The sequence below is a fragment of the Canis lupus genome, chromosome 19 (assembly GCF_048164855.1).
Source record: "Canis lupus baileyi chromosome 19, mCanLup2.hap1, whole genome shotgun sequence".
Classification (NCBI taxonomy): Eukaryota; Metazoa; Chordata; class Mammalia; order Carnivora; family Canidae; genus Canis; species Canis lupus.
This window is the reverse complement of record NC_132856.1, coordinates 25,521,667-25,539,349: the sequence shown is the minus strand read 5'-3', so window position 1 is coordinate 25,539,349 and position 17,683 is coordinate 25,521,667. Positions and strand designations below refer to the sequence as shown.

Sequence of the window (17,683 nt, the reverse complement as noted above, 5' to 3'; positions counted from 1 at the left end):
CGTGAGATCTTTTTGCAAGATCCTAACCACATAATGTGATATGACAAAACCACAAATCAAGGTTTGCCATAACATTTAATTGCCTGTAGGATTAATAGTACATGTCAATCAGTAGTCAATGGATAGAATGGATAGTCAGTTTTCTTTTTACGTAAAATACAATTCCTTAATGCTGTAAGTAATTCACCAGGTTTTAGGATGTGATTATATAAAACTCAGAGAATAAGTTATCATATTGACAAATGGAAACATGTTGTAGCTGAAAGCAATTCAAAGCTAGCCAAGTTCAATAAAAGCTCCTTATCTCCATTTTAGGATGCATGTCATTAGCTCAGAGAAGATTAATTTTTTCATTCATATTTCAATTTCTTTCCTGGCAAAAAAATAAAACTATGAGTTTCTGAATTACAATCTTCTTGCTTAATCAAATGTTGAGAGTCTCATATCAACATGATTGGAATAATTAATAAATTAAACATATTCCTAAAACTAAACAGTAATGGTGCTAGATAAGTTTCAACTATACTTATACACAATTACACCATTAAGACAGGCCTTTGAGTTACATGAGAGATAAATTCTTTCATTCATCTTTAAAGAGAAGTGAAAGGCAATGTAGAAATTTGTTATGCATACAGTAGGTATTCTGTAATTATCTATTGATTGTATACATTAAATTGAATCCATTGAGGAGGAAAGCATAATTAATAAACCTTCTAAGAAAATTGTATGCTGGGGACACAATGCCCTCCTTAAAGCATGATTACAAAAGGTAGTTCATACAAACTGCTGCAGAAAGAAATATAATAATCCACGTATTAAAAACTTAATTCACCAAACCAGATTTACTGTCTCAATCAGACATAAGTCTATTTTCTATGCAAGAAAATGAGGTCCTCACTCAGTATCTTATCGTTATGAACTGTGTTTCACAAAAAGGTTTGCATTACCCATTTCAAACAAATGTTCAAATGAACAAGTTTTCCATAACTATATGGCAAAACGTTCTATTGCCCAAAGAGATACAACAAAATGAATCATTAAGAAAATATCTGCAGATTACACAGTTTCTATAAATTGTGCCTTAGAACCTGCCACATCTAGTTTTAATTCAATCTTCTAATTTTATTAATATGCATTTTCCATCTTCAACATGCTGACTCACACATAAAAATCTCCTAAGAATATCATCATTAAGTTAGCAGAGGAAAAATGCCTGGGGAGGAGAGTAAATCTAATCTGGCCGAGCAGAAATCCTATCTTTGTCGTTTATTAGCTGTACAACTTTAGCAAGTTTTTAACTTTACCCCTACCTGCTTCCTTGCTTAGCAAAATAACAATACTACACTAACAATGGCAACATTTAGGGAAGGAAGGGAAGATGATGTCTTAGGAGGAGGTTCCCAGGCTTAGGCTGTCCCATGAATACAACTAGATAATTATTTTCTCAACCTAACTATGCCAAGAATCTATCTGAAGACTGGCAAAACAAACTCCACAACTGAGGGTAAAAGGGAAGCCACGTTGAGGAGGGTGGGAAGTGCAGAGAGACACTACCTGGGAGAGAAACAGACTGTGACTGCTGTGGTGGAGGGGAAGCCACAGTTGTAGAGACGAGAAACAGACTAGCACACAGGAAAACACACGGGGAAGGCGAATCCCTAGGGCAATTACCTTGGAGGGTGAGAGAGCCCAAATTTCATGGATGTTTGCAGCCAGTGGGACTTAAAGCCTAGAATTTTAAAGGTCAACATGCTTGGCTCTCAGAGAGCTCAGAAGACACTGAGACTTCTCTTGGAGAAAAGGCAGAGCAATAGCCGACAGACATATAGCATGGAAACAGCAATCTGAAGAGCACCTAGAATACACTGTAGAGGGATTAATTTCTCATCTTGGAGCATGGCCCAGAGGAGCAGTATTTGTGGAGGGACCCCTTCAGGGACAGGTGAGCTGGCGGGCACCATCTCCTTAATGTCACCCTCAGCAAATGCACAGGGCCATCTGTGGGAACGAGCACAGTGCAGATATTCACTACCAAACTTGCTTGCACCAAGCCCTGACTGCCCCCACTCCCTCCCCATCAGCCCTGCATCTTGGCAGAACTGCTCTTCCCAGTGCAGAGGGCCCCGTTCCTAAGAAGACTGGCCCGTACCCCTGCCCACAATACATCTCCCACCCCCAGGAAGTTTGCAGAGCCTTGGTTCTGGTGGCAGCAGCAACAGGTATCATTTCACAAACAAACCACAGTACACCTACTTAAAACTCACCACATTCAGGCCAAGGACCAAACACTACCTTCAACAGGCAAAAAGAGCCTCTGCAGACAAGGGGACTGGAAGATAAAGCAGCCAGACCAAAACAGAGGAGCACATACAGCACACACTGGAGACACTCTCAGAAGCTCCAGACCCTCAGGAACAGGGTATACCACATGGCAAAGCATTACAGGAGCTGATCTTCATAAGGCTATTACCCTCAAGAATAGGCAATATAGCTGACTTTCCCTACACAGTAAAAGAGGCACAGAGACTTAGAGGAAATGGGAAGACAGGAAAATGTATCCCAAAAGAAAGAACAAAACAAAGCCGTAGCCAGAGATCTAAGCAAAACAGAGATAAGTAACAGACCTAATAAAGAATTTAAAGTACTCATCACAAGTACACTCACTCAACTTGAGAAAAGAGTGGAAGACATAAGTAAGTTCCTTAACTCATGAGAAACACACTTGATGGCATGAACAGAGTATGGAAGAAGTAAAGGAACAAATCAGTGACTTAAAAAACAGAGTAATGGAAAGTAATCAAGCTGAACAGAAGAGAGAAAAAAGAAATATGCAAAACAAGAATAGACTTAGGCAACTCAGTGACACCATTAAACATAATAACATTTGTATTATAGGAGTCCCAGAAGAGAGAGAAAATGGGGCAGAAAATGCATCTGAATAATAGCTGAAAACCTCCCTAATCTAAAAACTTCCACAGAAAACTCCCATTAAAATCTACAAAAGTGGATCCACACCAGGACACACTGTAATTCAATAGGCAAAATATATTGATTTAAAAAGAATGAAGTCACATCTACCATGCATGTATCTTTTCCAACTACAATCCTACGAAACTAGAAGTCAACCACAAGGAAAAATCTGGAAAGACCACAAATGTATGGAGGTTAAATAACATGCTACAAAAAAACAAAACAAAACAAACAACAACAACAAAAAAACATGCTATTAAACAATGAATGGGTCAACCAAGAAATAAAGAAAAAAATTTTAAAGTACATGGTAACAAATGAAAATGAAAACACAATGGTCCAAAACCTTTAGGATGCAGCAAAAGCAGTTCTAAGAAAGAAGCTTTTAGCAATACAGGCCTACCTCAAGAGGCAAGGAAAATGTCAAATAAACAACCTAACCTTATACCTTAAAGGCGCTAGAAAAAGAACAACAAACAAAACCCAAAACCAGCAGAAGGAGGTAAATGATAATGATTAGAAAAGAAATAAACGATATAGAAACTAAAAAAAATGATAGATCAAAGAAACCAGGAGCTAGTTCTTTGAAAAGATAAATAAAACTGATAAATCTATAGTTAGATTCATCAAAAATGCTAAAAGAGAAAGAACTCAAACAAAACCACAAACAAAAAAGGAAAAATAACAAAAAATACCACAGAAATACAAATTATAAAGAAATATTATGAAAAATTACATGCCAACAAATTGGACAACCTCGAAGAAAGGGATAAACTTCAAGAAACATATAACCTACCAAAAATGAAACAGGAAGAAATAGAAAATTTGAACAGACTGATAACCAGCAAAGTAACTGAATGAATAATGAAAAGAACCTCATCAAACAAAAGTCCAGAATCAGATGGCTCTATAGGCAAATTCTACCAAACAGTTAAGGAAAGTTAATACTTATTCTTCTAAACTATTCTAAAAAATAGAAAAGAAAAGAAAATGTCAAAATTCATTCTATGAAGCCAGCATTGTCTTGATACCAAAATCAGATAAAGATTCCACCACAAAAGAGAACGACAGGACATATCCCTGATGAACATACATGCAAAAATACTTAATAAAACAACAGCAAACAGAATGCAACAATACATTTTAAAAAAATCAGTCACCACCATCAAGTGGGATTTATTCCTCCAAAGGTAGTTCAATATTCGTAACTGAATCAACATGATACATCACATCAACAACAGAAAGGATAAGAAAAATATGATCATTTTAATAGATGCAGGAAAAGCATTTGACCAAGTAAAACATCCATGCATAATAAAAACGTCAACAAAGTTGGTTTAGAGGAAGCATATTCAACATAACAAAGGCCATATATAAAAAATACACAGATATCATCATCATCATCAATATGGGAACACAAGATTTTCTTCTAAAGTCAGGAACAAAACAACAATGTCCACACCCACCAATGTTAGTCAATATGGTACTGGAAATCCTAGCAACAACAATCAGACAACAAAAAGAAATAAAAGGCATCTAGATCAGTAAGGAAGAAGTAAAACTTCCACTATTTGCAGATGACATGATACCATATATAGAAAACCTGAAACACTCCACAAAAAAACTGCTAGAACTGACACAAGAACTCAGTGAAATTGCAGGACACAATATCAATGTAGAGAAAGCTGTTGCATTTCAAATACCAATAATGAAGTAGCAGAAAGATAAATTAAGAAAACAATCCCATTTACCAGTTGTACCAATAAGATACCTAGGAATAAACCTAACCAAATAAGTGAAAGATCTATGCTCTGAAAACTATAAAACACTGATGAAAGAAATTGAAGACAACACAAAGAAACGGAAAGATATTCTATACTCATAGATTAGAAGAATATTGTTAAAGTATCTATACTCCCCAAAGCAAACTACACAGATAATGCAATCGCTATCAAAATACCAACAACATTCTTCACAGAACTAGAACAAACAATTCTAAGATCTATATGGAACCACAAAAGACCCCAAATAGCCAAAGTAATCTTAAAAAAAAGAAAACAAAATTGGAGGCATCACAATTCCAGACTTCAAGTTATATTACAAAACTGTAGTGATCAAAATAGTATAGAACTAGCACAAAAACAGATACATAGGTCAATAGAACTGAAAACTCAGAAATTAACCCATAGCTAGATGGTTAATCTTTGAAAAAAAAGGAAAGAACATCCAATAGAAAAAACAGTCTCTTCAATGAATGGTGTTGGGAAAACTGGACAGAAAGATGCAAAAGAATGAAACTGGACTACTTTCTTACACCTTAGATGAAAATAAATCTAAAATGGGTTAAAAAAACGTAAATGTGAGACAATGTGAGATAAAAATCCTAGGAGAGAACATAGGCAGTAACTTCTTTGACACTGTCCATAGCAAGTTCTAGATAGGTCTTCTGAGGCAAGGGAAACAAAAGCAAAAATAAACCATTGGAACTACATCAAAATATAAAGCTTCTGCACAGTGAAGAAAACAATCAAAAAACTAAAACACAACCTATGGAATGGGAGAAGATATTTGCGAATGACATATCTGATAAAGGGTTAGTATACAAAATATATAAAGAAACTAAGTCAATACCAGAACACAAATAATCCAATTAAAAAATGGGCAGAGGGATCTCTGAGTGGCTCTGCGGTTTGGCACCTGCCTTCGGCCCAGGGTGTGATCCTGGAGTCCTGGGATCGAGTCCCACGTCAGGCTTCCTGAATGAAGCCTGCTTCTCCCTCAGCCTATGTCTCTGCCTCTCTCTCTCTCTCTATCTCTCTCTCTCTCTCTGTATCTCTCATGAATAAATAAATAAAATCTTTTAAAAAAATGGGTAGATACGGATACACATTTTTCCAAAGAAGACATACAGATCACCAAAGGATAGTCAAGAGACACATGACAACATGTTCATCATCATTTAGTATCAAGGAAATGCAAATCAAAACCACAATGAGATACCACCTCACACTTGTCAAAATGGCTAAAATCGGGCAGCCCAGGTGGCTCAGCGGTTTAGCACCAGCTTCAGCCCAAGGCATGATCCTGGAGACCTGGGATCAAGTCCCATGTCGGGCTCCCTGCATGGAGCCTGCTTCTCCCTCTGCCTGTGTCTCTGCCTCTCTCTCTGTTTCTCTCATGGATAAATAAATAAGATCTTTAAAAAAAATGGCTAAAATCAACACAAGAAACAGCAGGTGTTGGTGAGGATATGGAGAAAAAGGATCCACTGTGCACAGAGGGTGGGAATGCAAACTGGAATAGCTACTCTGGAAAACAGTATGGAGGTTCCTCAAAAAGTTAAAAATAAAACTACCATCTGGTCCAGCAGTCACAACACTGGGTATTTACCCAAAGAATACAAAAACACTAATTCAAAGGGATATGTGGACTCCTATGTTTATTGCACCAGTATTTACAATACCTAAGATATGGAAGCAGCCCAAGTATCCATCAATTGACGAATGGATAAGAAGATGCGGGGTGTGTGTGTTATTATTCAGCCATAAAAAAGAATGAAATCTTGCGATTTATAGTGACATGGATGGAGCCAGAGGGTATCACGCCAAGTGAAATAAGTTAGAGAAAGACAAATATAATCTCACTTATACATGGAATTTAAGAAACAAAACAAATGAGCAAAGGGTGAAAAAAAAAAAGAGACAAATCAAGAAACAGACGGAAAAAAAAGATGATTGAGAGGAATCTCAGATGGGTAAGTAGGGGGAGATAAAAAGAGAAGGTTTGGTACAACTGAGAGTTGACAAATTCCATTTGGACCAGGAGAAATGGAGACATTCATAAACAGATGGCCAACAGGCAACCAGAAAGGTGGGTTCAGACACAAAGAAAGACCTTTGTGAGAAAATCCATACAGATATTCCTGGAAATCATAGGTATCACTAATATCAACATTTTCAAAATATTTTATACATATCACTATATTTTAAACACATCCAAATATGAATAAAGTAGAAAGGTAAATACATTTCAATCATTTACAAACTTCTCAAATTAAAAAATGAACTCTCTTAACACATGATCCAGAAAATGCTGATTATCAAGTGTCCCTGATTTGTCTATGAATTTGAATTATGACAGCAGTGAGTCCCTTGGAATCACATGCTGATAATGATGATGATAGCAATAAACTCTTAGGTAACACCTTAAGCATATTATCCTTCTCTGTAACTTTTCTCCTTTAAAATATAATTGTAGGGCAGATTTTCAGGGCAATCACAAAGATACATGTGTGATCCAGCTTTAACCTTAACCTCAAATCTATTTAGTAAAGCTTTTGCTATTGGTTCTTGTCTACCTTGCAGCAATAAGCAAATCAATGCTATGAAGTTTTGCCAAATTCTTCTTGTTTTGCTCTCTAGCCAATCTCACTGACTTTTTTTATGTTTTCTATCTACTCGTTTCATTTTTAACCAGCTAGACTTGGTACCATCTCTTCTTCCAATACTTTAAATATTCCCTCTGATCAAAACTGTCTATTATACAACAAAAGCCAGAGGAGACCTTCCTTCCTCCAAAACTCCTCACTGAGTAAGAGAAGCATTACTCATTCATTCAGGAAATGAGGGGCTTGGATTAGTTCTCTATAATCCCTAAACAGGATCAGAGAGGCACTCCCACGGCCACACTGCCTAAATGAGTATCACAGGTATGTACAGGCCAAGGTACAGGCACAGCTGGGTCAATCTAATCCTTTTATCCACTTTGATTTTCTTAAAACCACTCCTCAAGAACCAAAATGGCTTTCTGAAAAGTTTACTTTAATGTTTTAATTTTACTTTTATTTAAACTTGCTTTATAGTCTGTCTCCCTGCCTTTACTCTGGCCGCAGCATATAAATGCAACCTTGTTAATTCCTGCAGAGCAAAAATTATGTCTTACAAACATAGTATATAATGTCCCAACTACAAAGCGGTGGCTAAATAAATGCTTATAAAACAAACCATCAACTAAGAAGCCAATTAGTTCAGTAAGTCCAAATTTCCATTGAAAATCAGAACAATAAGCCCTCTTTGCTGTGCTGTGCCTAAGTGGGGAGGGGCTAATAATCAGCTGGCTTCCAGAATTCCCTTAAGGATCCTTGGACCTGGAATGTTAGTATGTCAGCACATACTGGAAATAATGGGGAAAATGAAGACCAAAGACCAACTTGAACTTTACATTTCTTTGTTCTCATTACCCATTCCCTAAACCACAGGAGTATAAAACAAAAATGATCTTTTCATGTATTGGAATACTAACCTTTACTGACTCTATTCCCACACTGCAAAGAGGAGCTCCCATTCAGGTCAAGGTTGAATTTTACCATTTTTTTTCCACCATAAAAACCAATCTTGATAGTTTTTGAAAATGAAACCAATTTCCATTTCTTAAACTATAAGTCACTCTCAATTTCTACACTTAGCATCTAAAAATTACAAATTAACTACCTTCTAGAATGTAAATTCTAAAAAGAAAGAGGGCTTGCTTATCTTCCACAGCTGTATCCACATGCCTAATACATGTGGCTGACAATCAATAAATATTTGTTGAAGGGAAGAATAAACATACTTTTCAACTGACATAACATAGAAAGGATCTGGCATATAAGCATCTGGGGGAACTCTGTAAGGGAGATAAAAGAACAATAACTAGCTGAAGCACCTCATTGCTTACTCTTAAAAGAGCATAGAAAATTGGGAAATTGAAATATGGAGCCTGCCTCTATCTTGTACTCTCAAACTTTTGCTATAGTCGCCTGGTAAGGGCAGTTAGCAGATGCTCCATTCTTTACTTCTAGTGGGAAGCAGCTGTCCTCCAAGGCTGCAAGCAAAGAATACATAGGTATATCCTTCTAGTGTCCGTATCTATGCTGCCCAATATGGTAGCCACTAGCTCCACATGTCTATCAAGCACCTGAAATGTGGCTAGTGTGAAATGAGATGGGCTGGAAATTTAAAATACAAATCTGACTCCTGAAGAGTAGGACAAAATCTGGATGCACACTATGCCATTGATAATTGTTTTTACATTAATTACATATTGAAATAATAGTTTAGATATACTGGGGTAAACAAAATATATTACTAAAATGAATTTCACCCATTTCTTTTTAGTTCTCTTTAAGTGACCTAGAAAATTGTTAAATACTTTTGTGGCTCACATTCTATTTCTATTGGACAGTGATAAACCAGACTGACAGTAAAGTAAGAGAGCCTGTAAACCACTAGAAGGAATATTCATGGAAACAAAGTAAGATCTGATTCCTATTTTTTTATATATAATTGGAAAATTAGTTAGATTTTTTACCACATACCAATGTACAGTCTCCCTTAAAGGCCCACAACAGCATTGGGAGATAACACACTAGCCTTGATTTCTAGATAAGGAAACCGAGGCACAAAAAGGAGAAGGCACTTTTACAAAGTTTTATAGAGTTGGTAAATGGAAGGGCAAAACCCTGACCCAAAGTCAGCCTGGCTTCCAAAGGCATGCCCTTCCCCTTCCTTTCCTCCAGTTACTCAGAAAGAACTTTCTACGTGTTCTAAAGGCTTCAACGAGGATGCCAACCATCTTTCCCACCTTACCTAGCTGTGGACTTCTGTTTGACACTCTATACCCTTTACCCTTATTTCCCCCAGCCACTAAACCCACAGATCAAGAGAACTATGTGAAATGATGGTGGAAAAATTCGGAAAAATTACCAGAGTGACATCCATCCCATACACTGGTATCTCATGAAAAAGAATCACATTTTCCTAATTGGGCTTTTTTGCCTTTGCAATTCAAAAGCTCTCCATCGTACCTGTTGCCATTAGTATAACCTGCTACAAAGAAATTTACCTACGAGTTCACTCCTACCTGTGAAGTCACTAATTTGGGCATGTGTTATTTCACCTGTTGTGAATTAGCTTACTTAGTTTCTTAGCAGCCTCCAGAGCTTCATTTGCAGTATCTGCTACAAAGAATCTTTGAACTTTGACTCCATTGTCAGACATCAGTTTCTTGCTCTGGTATTCCTGCAGGTTCAGCCATCTTCGGGGGGTTAACTGAACTGCCTAGAGAAATTGAGAGAGACAGGTAAGGATACTTAAAAATAACAAGAAAAATAACAGTCCATATATGTAGCCAGTCTTACACTCTCAAATAATGATTAGCAACACAGGTATTTTTAAAAGGAGTAAAAGACTATATAAGTTCTTCAAGCTTAATTCTACACACCCAACAAATGAATGCAGGTTTAAAGAAATAGTAAGAACTGAACAGGGTATATTATCTAGTTAACAGGAATGCACCAATGTTAACTTCTTAGTTTTGACATTGAACTGAAACTATATAAGGTGTCAACATGAGGGCAAGAGGAGGAAGGGCACACGAGACTGTTGCACTTCTTTTGCAGTTCTCTGTGAATCTAAATATTTAAGAATAAAAAGTTATTTTTAAAGATGTTAAGAACTTTATTATATAGGATATGTCTCCCCCTATCCCCGCCCCAAATAAAGTTCATAGCACTATTTTAGTAAGTGTGTGCACATCGCTAATCATCACTGGGTATCTCAGAACATTTTTTAACCTTTTGAAGTTCAATGGGCCACAGATTAGCCCACTTCTTTACCATAGTTTTTAAGGGAATCTAGGCACAGTCATTATGTACTTAATGATATTCTCTTTCAATCACAAATTTGAGGATTGTAACCTGAAACAATCATCATTAATTAAACTATTTCCTAAAAACTATACGTTCTGTATTAAAGTAACTTTCCTTAAGCATTATGTAGAAGTGGTTTTCCAATATGTACTATCAGTTTTTAATCTGTGCTGAAAAAAGTAATCAAAGAGCAGAACATGAACAAATAAACTGTTCTCATTTTATCCAGTAAGACCAACAGCATTCCCAATCAAATCTCTACAATCCATTTTTAAAAGGAAAAAAAAAAGAAAAAAATGAATATACCAAGTTTAAGCTCATTTCCAATCATGAGTCATGATGCAAAAAACCACTACTTACAGTAGGTAAGATAACAATGCCCTGAATGCACAAACCAAAAAATCAATCATGCAACTGATCACAAGATTGGTAGAGGAAAATCATCTGACACACTTCCTAGTGGCTTCTGTCCATAGCCTTGATGGATGGCCAAGAAAATATCACACAGATCATTAACAGGTCCACAGTACTTTACAACATAGAACCATTAGGTTTCAGGACCTCAAATGTGTCCTTAAAATGACCTTTTCTTCTGGAATCTCCAAGCTACAATGCATCCATGGACTTTTTCTGGACGAGAGACATTCTAAGAAGGTTCCAGAACCTTACAATTAAACTTGATTTTACTCAAGGGCAGAGCGTATCTTCAACTTCTTTGTATCTTTAAGAAGAATGTAATGGTGTTTGGCATATGGCAGATACTCAAGAAATACAAGTTAGATGGTCAAACGAATAAACCCTGCCTTTTGTCCTTTTGTTTCTAACTACAGGTTAATTTTCATTTCCAGAAAGTGACTTTCTCTAAAAATAGAAAAGTAAAAGTACTTCAGACCTTAAAAAAAAATTTACACACACTAGTAAAAAAAATTCAAATGTCGACATAATCAAGCTTAAAGAAATCTCTTTGTTCAGCCTTCCAAATACTGGTAATGATATTTTAAATGTTGAAGTTGTCTACACTTCTTCTTCAGAAATTAATAATATTGAGACAAAATAAATTACCAGACAAGCTACGTTCACATCATACACTGTATTATTTATTAATTGTATACGATTTGTTAACCTTATTTCTGAATTTTTTTTCTTACTTCTGAATTTTTAAGTCTTGATGAAACATTTGTAAAAGGAAAAAAACACAAAATTTCACACATGACCATACTCATTGACTTAAGAGTCTTAACACATCACACAATGGACCAAGAAAAATTCAAGTTTAAGGCATTTAGTAAAAGCTCCCTAATGAAAGAAAAGATTAAATGTTAGATATATACTATATTCTGGGAACACTTTTAAAAGATAGATGGGGAAGGATCAATAGATTAAGTCTATGTTGACACATCAACTTAAAGCCATTAAAAGAAGAAGAAAAAAAGAAATACAGTTTGAAAAGAGCATGTGAGAGACTAAAAACAGTGTGGTCTGGTCAATTCCTTTTCATTAGAACGCTCACCGTATTAATTTTGGATATGTTAATGCAGTCTGCTGCAAACTAATTGCAATTGATCCACAGGCCAGCTTCATAGACATATAATACATATTGACTGTTTCTGCATTGACTCAGATGAAAGCCTGCTTAAAGTCTGTTGCTCTTAAACTGAAAACCAACACAGTAAACATAGTTCCAAGCCACTGCAGATACCCAAGCTATCACTTCACAAAGTGATCATCTTACAGAATGATTGCCTACCTTTGTCAAACCTAAACTCAGAAGAGCAGGGTCCTTGACCAGGTCTAAAGCTCCAACTCAACTGCATTTACTAAGAATCTGTGGAACATCCACAGAGGAAAAAAGTGAAGCCTACCTCTGCATTTTCAGGGGGAAGAAAAAAAAAGAAGAAAAATTTACTAAGTAAGTGGATGGTGTAATGTATGCTGGAAATATTATCAACTGCTGAATAATAAAAACAATAATAAGAATAGTTTCCCCTCCTATCATGGCATATTGGCCATGTGCTAGGCATGATAATAAGCATTCATACTATCTAATTGTGAAAAGTGAAGTATTCTTTTTCTCCACAGCTGTCACTAATGCAAACCAACATATACTGCTGATCCTCCTCCTTCCAGGTACTTACTTGCCTTAGATGAAGTTAGGGGTGGCTGTGTAACTAGTTCTGATCAATAACTCATGAATATATATGATGTGTAACTCATCTGGACCAACATTTGATTGTCAACCATTTTCCCCCTAAGTTCTCTCTCTCTTGACATGGGGAATGGAATATTTACCTCGGTACTTATCTACCAGCCAGGGGTCAGTGAAGACAGACACATGAATGTGTAATGAATGTGTAATGAAAAACACTCACAATGAATGTGTAATGAAAAACAAACCTTTGTGGATTTCCTGCCACTGAAATTCTGGAGAATACTTGTTACTGTGGCAGAACGTAGCCTATCTATAGCATCCTAAGAAAACCATCTTACAAATCAGGAAATTCAGGCTGACAGTTAAGTCAATAGCCAAAGATTACAGACAGCTGTCAAGCAGCAAAACTTCTCTAATCCACAATATGGACCCACTGAGTAATACTGTTGGTTCCCTGTGTTTATATTCTGGTCCCACATTCCCAGGGGCCCCTTGATGATAAAAACTGAGACTGGGATAAGTGAGATTGTGTTCTTCTCTTCAAAAGGCCAAGTCTGCCAGGAATGGAATTCTCACAAAACACTGTCATAGTGCTTGTTAGGAAAAATGTAACTGCTTCAGGCTTTGGGAGGGAGGTTGGGAGGAGAACTATGAGTAGAGGCTCTCATAACACACTAGAATGACAGAAGTATTTGAATTCGTATGCAGAGCTACCTGTTAAAATTTTAGACAAATATCTTCCTGGGGAATCCATGTACTCCAGAATATAAACAATTGAAAGGGGTTTAAGGACCACTTGACCCAGTACCTTTCAATTGTTTCTACCAATTATTTGCCTGTTTGCCTTCCAGTCAGTCCCCAAGCTCTTTGCCAACTAGCTTCTTCCTAAATCTGAGACCCCACTCAGAGACTGGAGAGTGAGAAGAAGACCTCAGACTTTGTCTTCAACTTTCTGAGTCGGTCATCAACTCCAGCAGTACTGCCACTCTTATGACGTTTCAGATCCCCCAAGAAAGCCCTTCCTAATTTCAGCTCCCACCATCTGTCCCACCATGACTCCTGCACCCATTGGCTGGCCCCAGACACTGATAACACCATCTCCTTCCACCCCTCAGGCTCAGAGGATTCCGCTATTGCCAATCTCTAGGTTGCCTTCCCAGCCCCTCTTTGCTTGCCAAGGGTTCTAGAAACTTTGTCAGTAATTGTCTCCCCCTGTTAAATCTACTAAACAACCCAGTGCTCCACATGGCCCCTTCAAGGTAGGGGAGTAGAAAGGCAATGGCAGTGGCCCACTCACGAAGGTGACTCTGGGACCCTACTCAGGCAATCATGTTTCATATACTGGAGTTCCAAAGTATGGAAGGGTTAGCGGAATCCAACCTCTTCATTTTACAGTCAGGAAACTTGAGACCTAAAGACAGGAAGCAACCTGCCTAGGGATCCTCTAGTGAGCCAGAGGCAGGAAGATGACTAGACTAACCCCGATTTTCTGTCCTCCTTTCATACAGATTTTGGCAAAGGGACCATATTAGGAATAGCATCATGTTTTCAAAACAGCTGGGGTGGGTGGGCACCTGGGGTTAGTTCCATCTGGACTTTCCTGTTAACCTTCCCATGGCTCCCTTCTCTTCCATGTTTCTTTGCCAGAGCAAGCTTGGAAGGGAAGTGGAAAACACAACTTAAAAGAAGAGCATAGCATAAAGATTTAAGGGCCTGTGGGAACAAGGGAACAGAGGCAGAAGAAAAAGAATGAAAAATGAGGGGAAAGACAAAGAGAACCAAGAGATAAAAAGACAATGACTAATCAGGCAAAAATTCACAAGAAAACTCAAAGCACAAAATTAGACAGCTATATAGAAAAAAATGACACGACCGAAAAATCTTCCTTCGCCCCATGGTTTTAAAATTAGAGGTGTAGAGACTACTGAAATAGCAACACAGGGGAAAAAAAATCAATAAAGGGAGTAGAGAAAATGTCATTGAGCTGGGTACCCCCCAAAGGGAGACTCAGCGAGTCACATCTGCCCACTGGCTCTTCGCACTCCCTCTGTCTTTCTGCATGCAGCCTGATGTTCCACAGCAACACTTCACTCAGGAAGGCAGCAGAGTTGAGCCTTAGGAAGAGCTGAAAACCCACTAGTAATAAGGAAAATAGAAATTAAAACAAAAATGAAGGTTTGACGATGTCACTGGTGAAAGCATGGTGAAATGTGCTTCCCCATATTCTACTCACACAAAGACAACACCAGTACAATAACCTTCAAAACCAATTTGATGGCATTTATGAAAAGTACAACAGCTACCTCCTCTGAACTGGAAAGTTTCCTTTGGGTGCCCATCCTAGTGAAACATATACTAGGGATATATATCAGGATCTTCTGTAAAATGTTGTATATAATAAAGGGTAAAGTGGAAGGTAATCTAAATGCCTACCAAATAGGATATGGGCTGAATAAATCACAATATATCCAAACAATACGGTGCACTCAAAATATCTGTGGTAACACAGTAGCACCCAGTACCCTTGTGGTCCCCTACATCCTCAGTTCTTTTGCAGCTAGGGTACCAAAACTTTTAAGCAACCATAGACAATCCTCCAGGACCCTCTTCCTTGGGTGCAAGGTGCTGAAGCCATGTGTGGAGACAGTGGAGTTACAGGGTTGGAGCAGCCTGGATTACTGACTTACTGTACAGACTGCTGCCTTGGCCCTGGAACCATAAGACCCACATTTGCATGAATGAGAAATAAACCTTTGATGTGTTTACCAATGATCTTGGGAATAACTTGTAATCGCCTCATTGACTAGCCTAGACTGGTAAGTATGAACATCCTAACATTGATTATTCTCCAAGGCACATAACAACCAGTTTCTTTCAATATTTAAAGTAGAATAACATTTGTATTTCTGACACACGTATCTACACACAAAGCAACATTCTCTTTCTGTTAAGAACAGATGTAGGTAGACGTAATATATAGGGAAAAGTCCAGATGAAGTTCACCAACTTAACGCCAGTAAACTGGAGGAGAGCAGACCAGAAAGATGATAATCAAAGGGAGGTTTACCCTAATCTATAATTTTTTAAACACTTCTTATAGAAAAAATTCATTTATTATTTGTGTAATAAATGAAAATCAATCTACTTAGAGACAACACTGAGAGGAAGTAGTCAAACCTAGGCTTTAACCCAATTGCACAGCCTTGAGCATCTATTAACTTGTCTGGGAAATGAAGGGCTTGTACCCTTACTTCAATGTAGCAGAATTCTCCAAATGCGGTGTGAAATCCAGGAGTGGGGGTGGAGTGTGGGGGGACAAAGACTTGCATTCTCTGTTACACAGAACGACCACCCCTAACATAAACTCCTGCTGTGAGATAGGAAGAGGCTCTTAAACCTCATTTCAAGCTCTCAACAGCAATGACGACAGTGGAATACAAACAAGGAATTAGCTGTAAACTCAGAGGAAAATATATTCCCCTTTCGTTGCAAGCATGGCAAGGAAGGCAGATGCTCAGTGGGCTGTGGCAGGCCAAAAGTTGGTATGTGTTTGTTATATTTTAGTTTTTGCCAATGTTGTTCTGTATGTAAATTAGCACCCATAAATCTACCTTAGTCACGTTACCTAGGAAATAGTAGGCTTCAAATAAACGTGTTGGTGCACATGAAAAGACAGATATAACTCAATGTGTCTCAATATAGGTGTCACAAAATAAAAGACCTGCTTGCTTAAAACAGGCTCTAATGAAGAAGCCACTTCACTGTCACCCTATATAAGAGGTTCAGTGGAATCCTGTTTATAGGAGGAAAATTATAATAATGGCAGCAATAATACTAATAAAAATAATAGTACTGTTTAACCCTTGATGTGATTATATCCTCTCCACCTTCAGAAAGGCAACATGCTAAAAAAAAACAAGCAAGGAAAAGCAACATTGTAATAAAAGCCTAAGCCTATGGAAAAGAAGAAAATAATGTCACAAGTGGAAGAAAGCACAGGAAACCAGGTACCAACACTTTGTTACATTTTACTATATGTTCAGGCTAAAGTGTGGGACTTTCATTTGGAGTCACCTTTGGAAATACAGCATTCTCTTCTTTCCAGAACTGGAATGATTCTGACCCTTCTCCATTTAGGTTACCCCTACTTTACATAGTGTAAGGAAATGAATTAACTAATTAATTAGTGCCCTGTGGCTGAGTTCTTATGCTCTAGCAGGTGTACAGAGAGACTATGATCACTTACAAAATGGAGGAAATTAACAGGCTCATCCTCATAGGTTGCTCTGAGGATTAAATGAATTATTACGTGGAAATCAACTAGAATAGTGCCCAATATAAGTACTCAAAAGAATGCTCTGCTATTGTTATTTAATGCAGAAACACAAAGGAGAGAAAGTATAACTTGGAGACACTGAATGCAGAAACACAAAGGAAGACAGAAAGTATAACTTGGAGACACTGAACAATCCCTAAAATAAAAATAGTAGGTGATCCCATAAATGATAAAGAAGTGCCCACAGCGTCCTGCGGTTCCTTTTAAATGCATCTGGGGAAGTATTTTTAAGCTCTAATAATGGAATCTCTATACATAAATCACTCAACAGTCAAAGAAAGAGAAAGGACAGTAATTTACAAAAGGAAGGACCAGACAAAGCTCACATTTGGTAAGCAAATTAAAATGTGCATTTTTACTAAATACATTTACTTTCCACCTCATTTGAGCCAGTGTACTCCCACCTCACAGATGAGCAAATGTGAGGGTCAGAGAGATTAAGTAACTTGTCTAAGGCTACTCAGTGGGGCAAGAAAGTCAGGATTTGAATCCAAGTCTAAAAAAACCCATGAGGTTTCTATCATTTCAAATGATTATT

General features: G+C 37.4%; 1 protein-coding gene across 2 annotated transcripts in view; it reads right to left on the bottom strand.

Moving 5' to 3' along the window:
* Positions 1-17,683, bottom strand: part of SUCLG2 (succinate-CoA ligase GDP-forming subunit beta) — a 254,132-nt gene that overhangs the window by 192,912 nt on the left and 43,537 nt on the right. For both annotated transcript variants that reach the window (XM_072785456.1, XM_072785455.1), the window contains exon 2: positions 9,929-10,070. In XM_072785456.1, the coding sequence (XP_072641557.1) occupies positions 9,929-10,070 (142 nt within the window). The remainder of the gene's footprint in view (positions 1-9,928; positions 10,071-17,683) is intronic.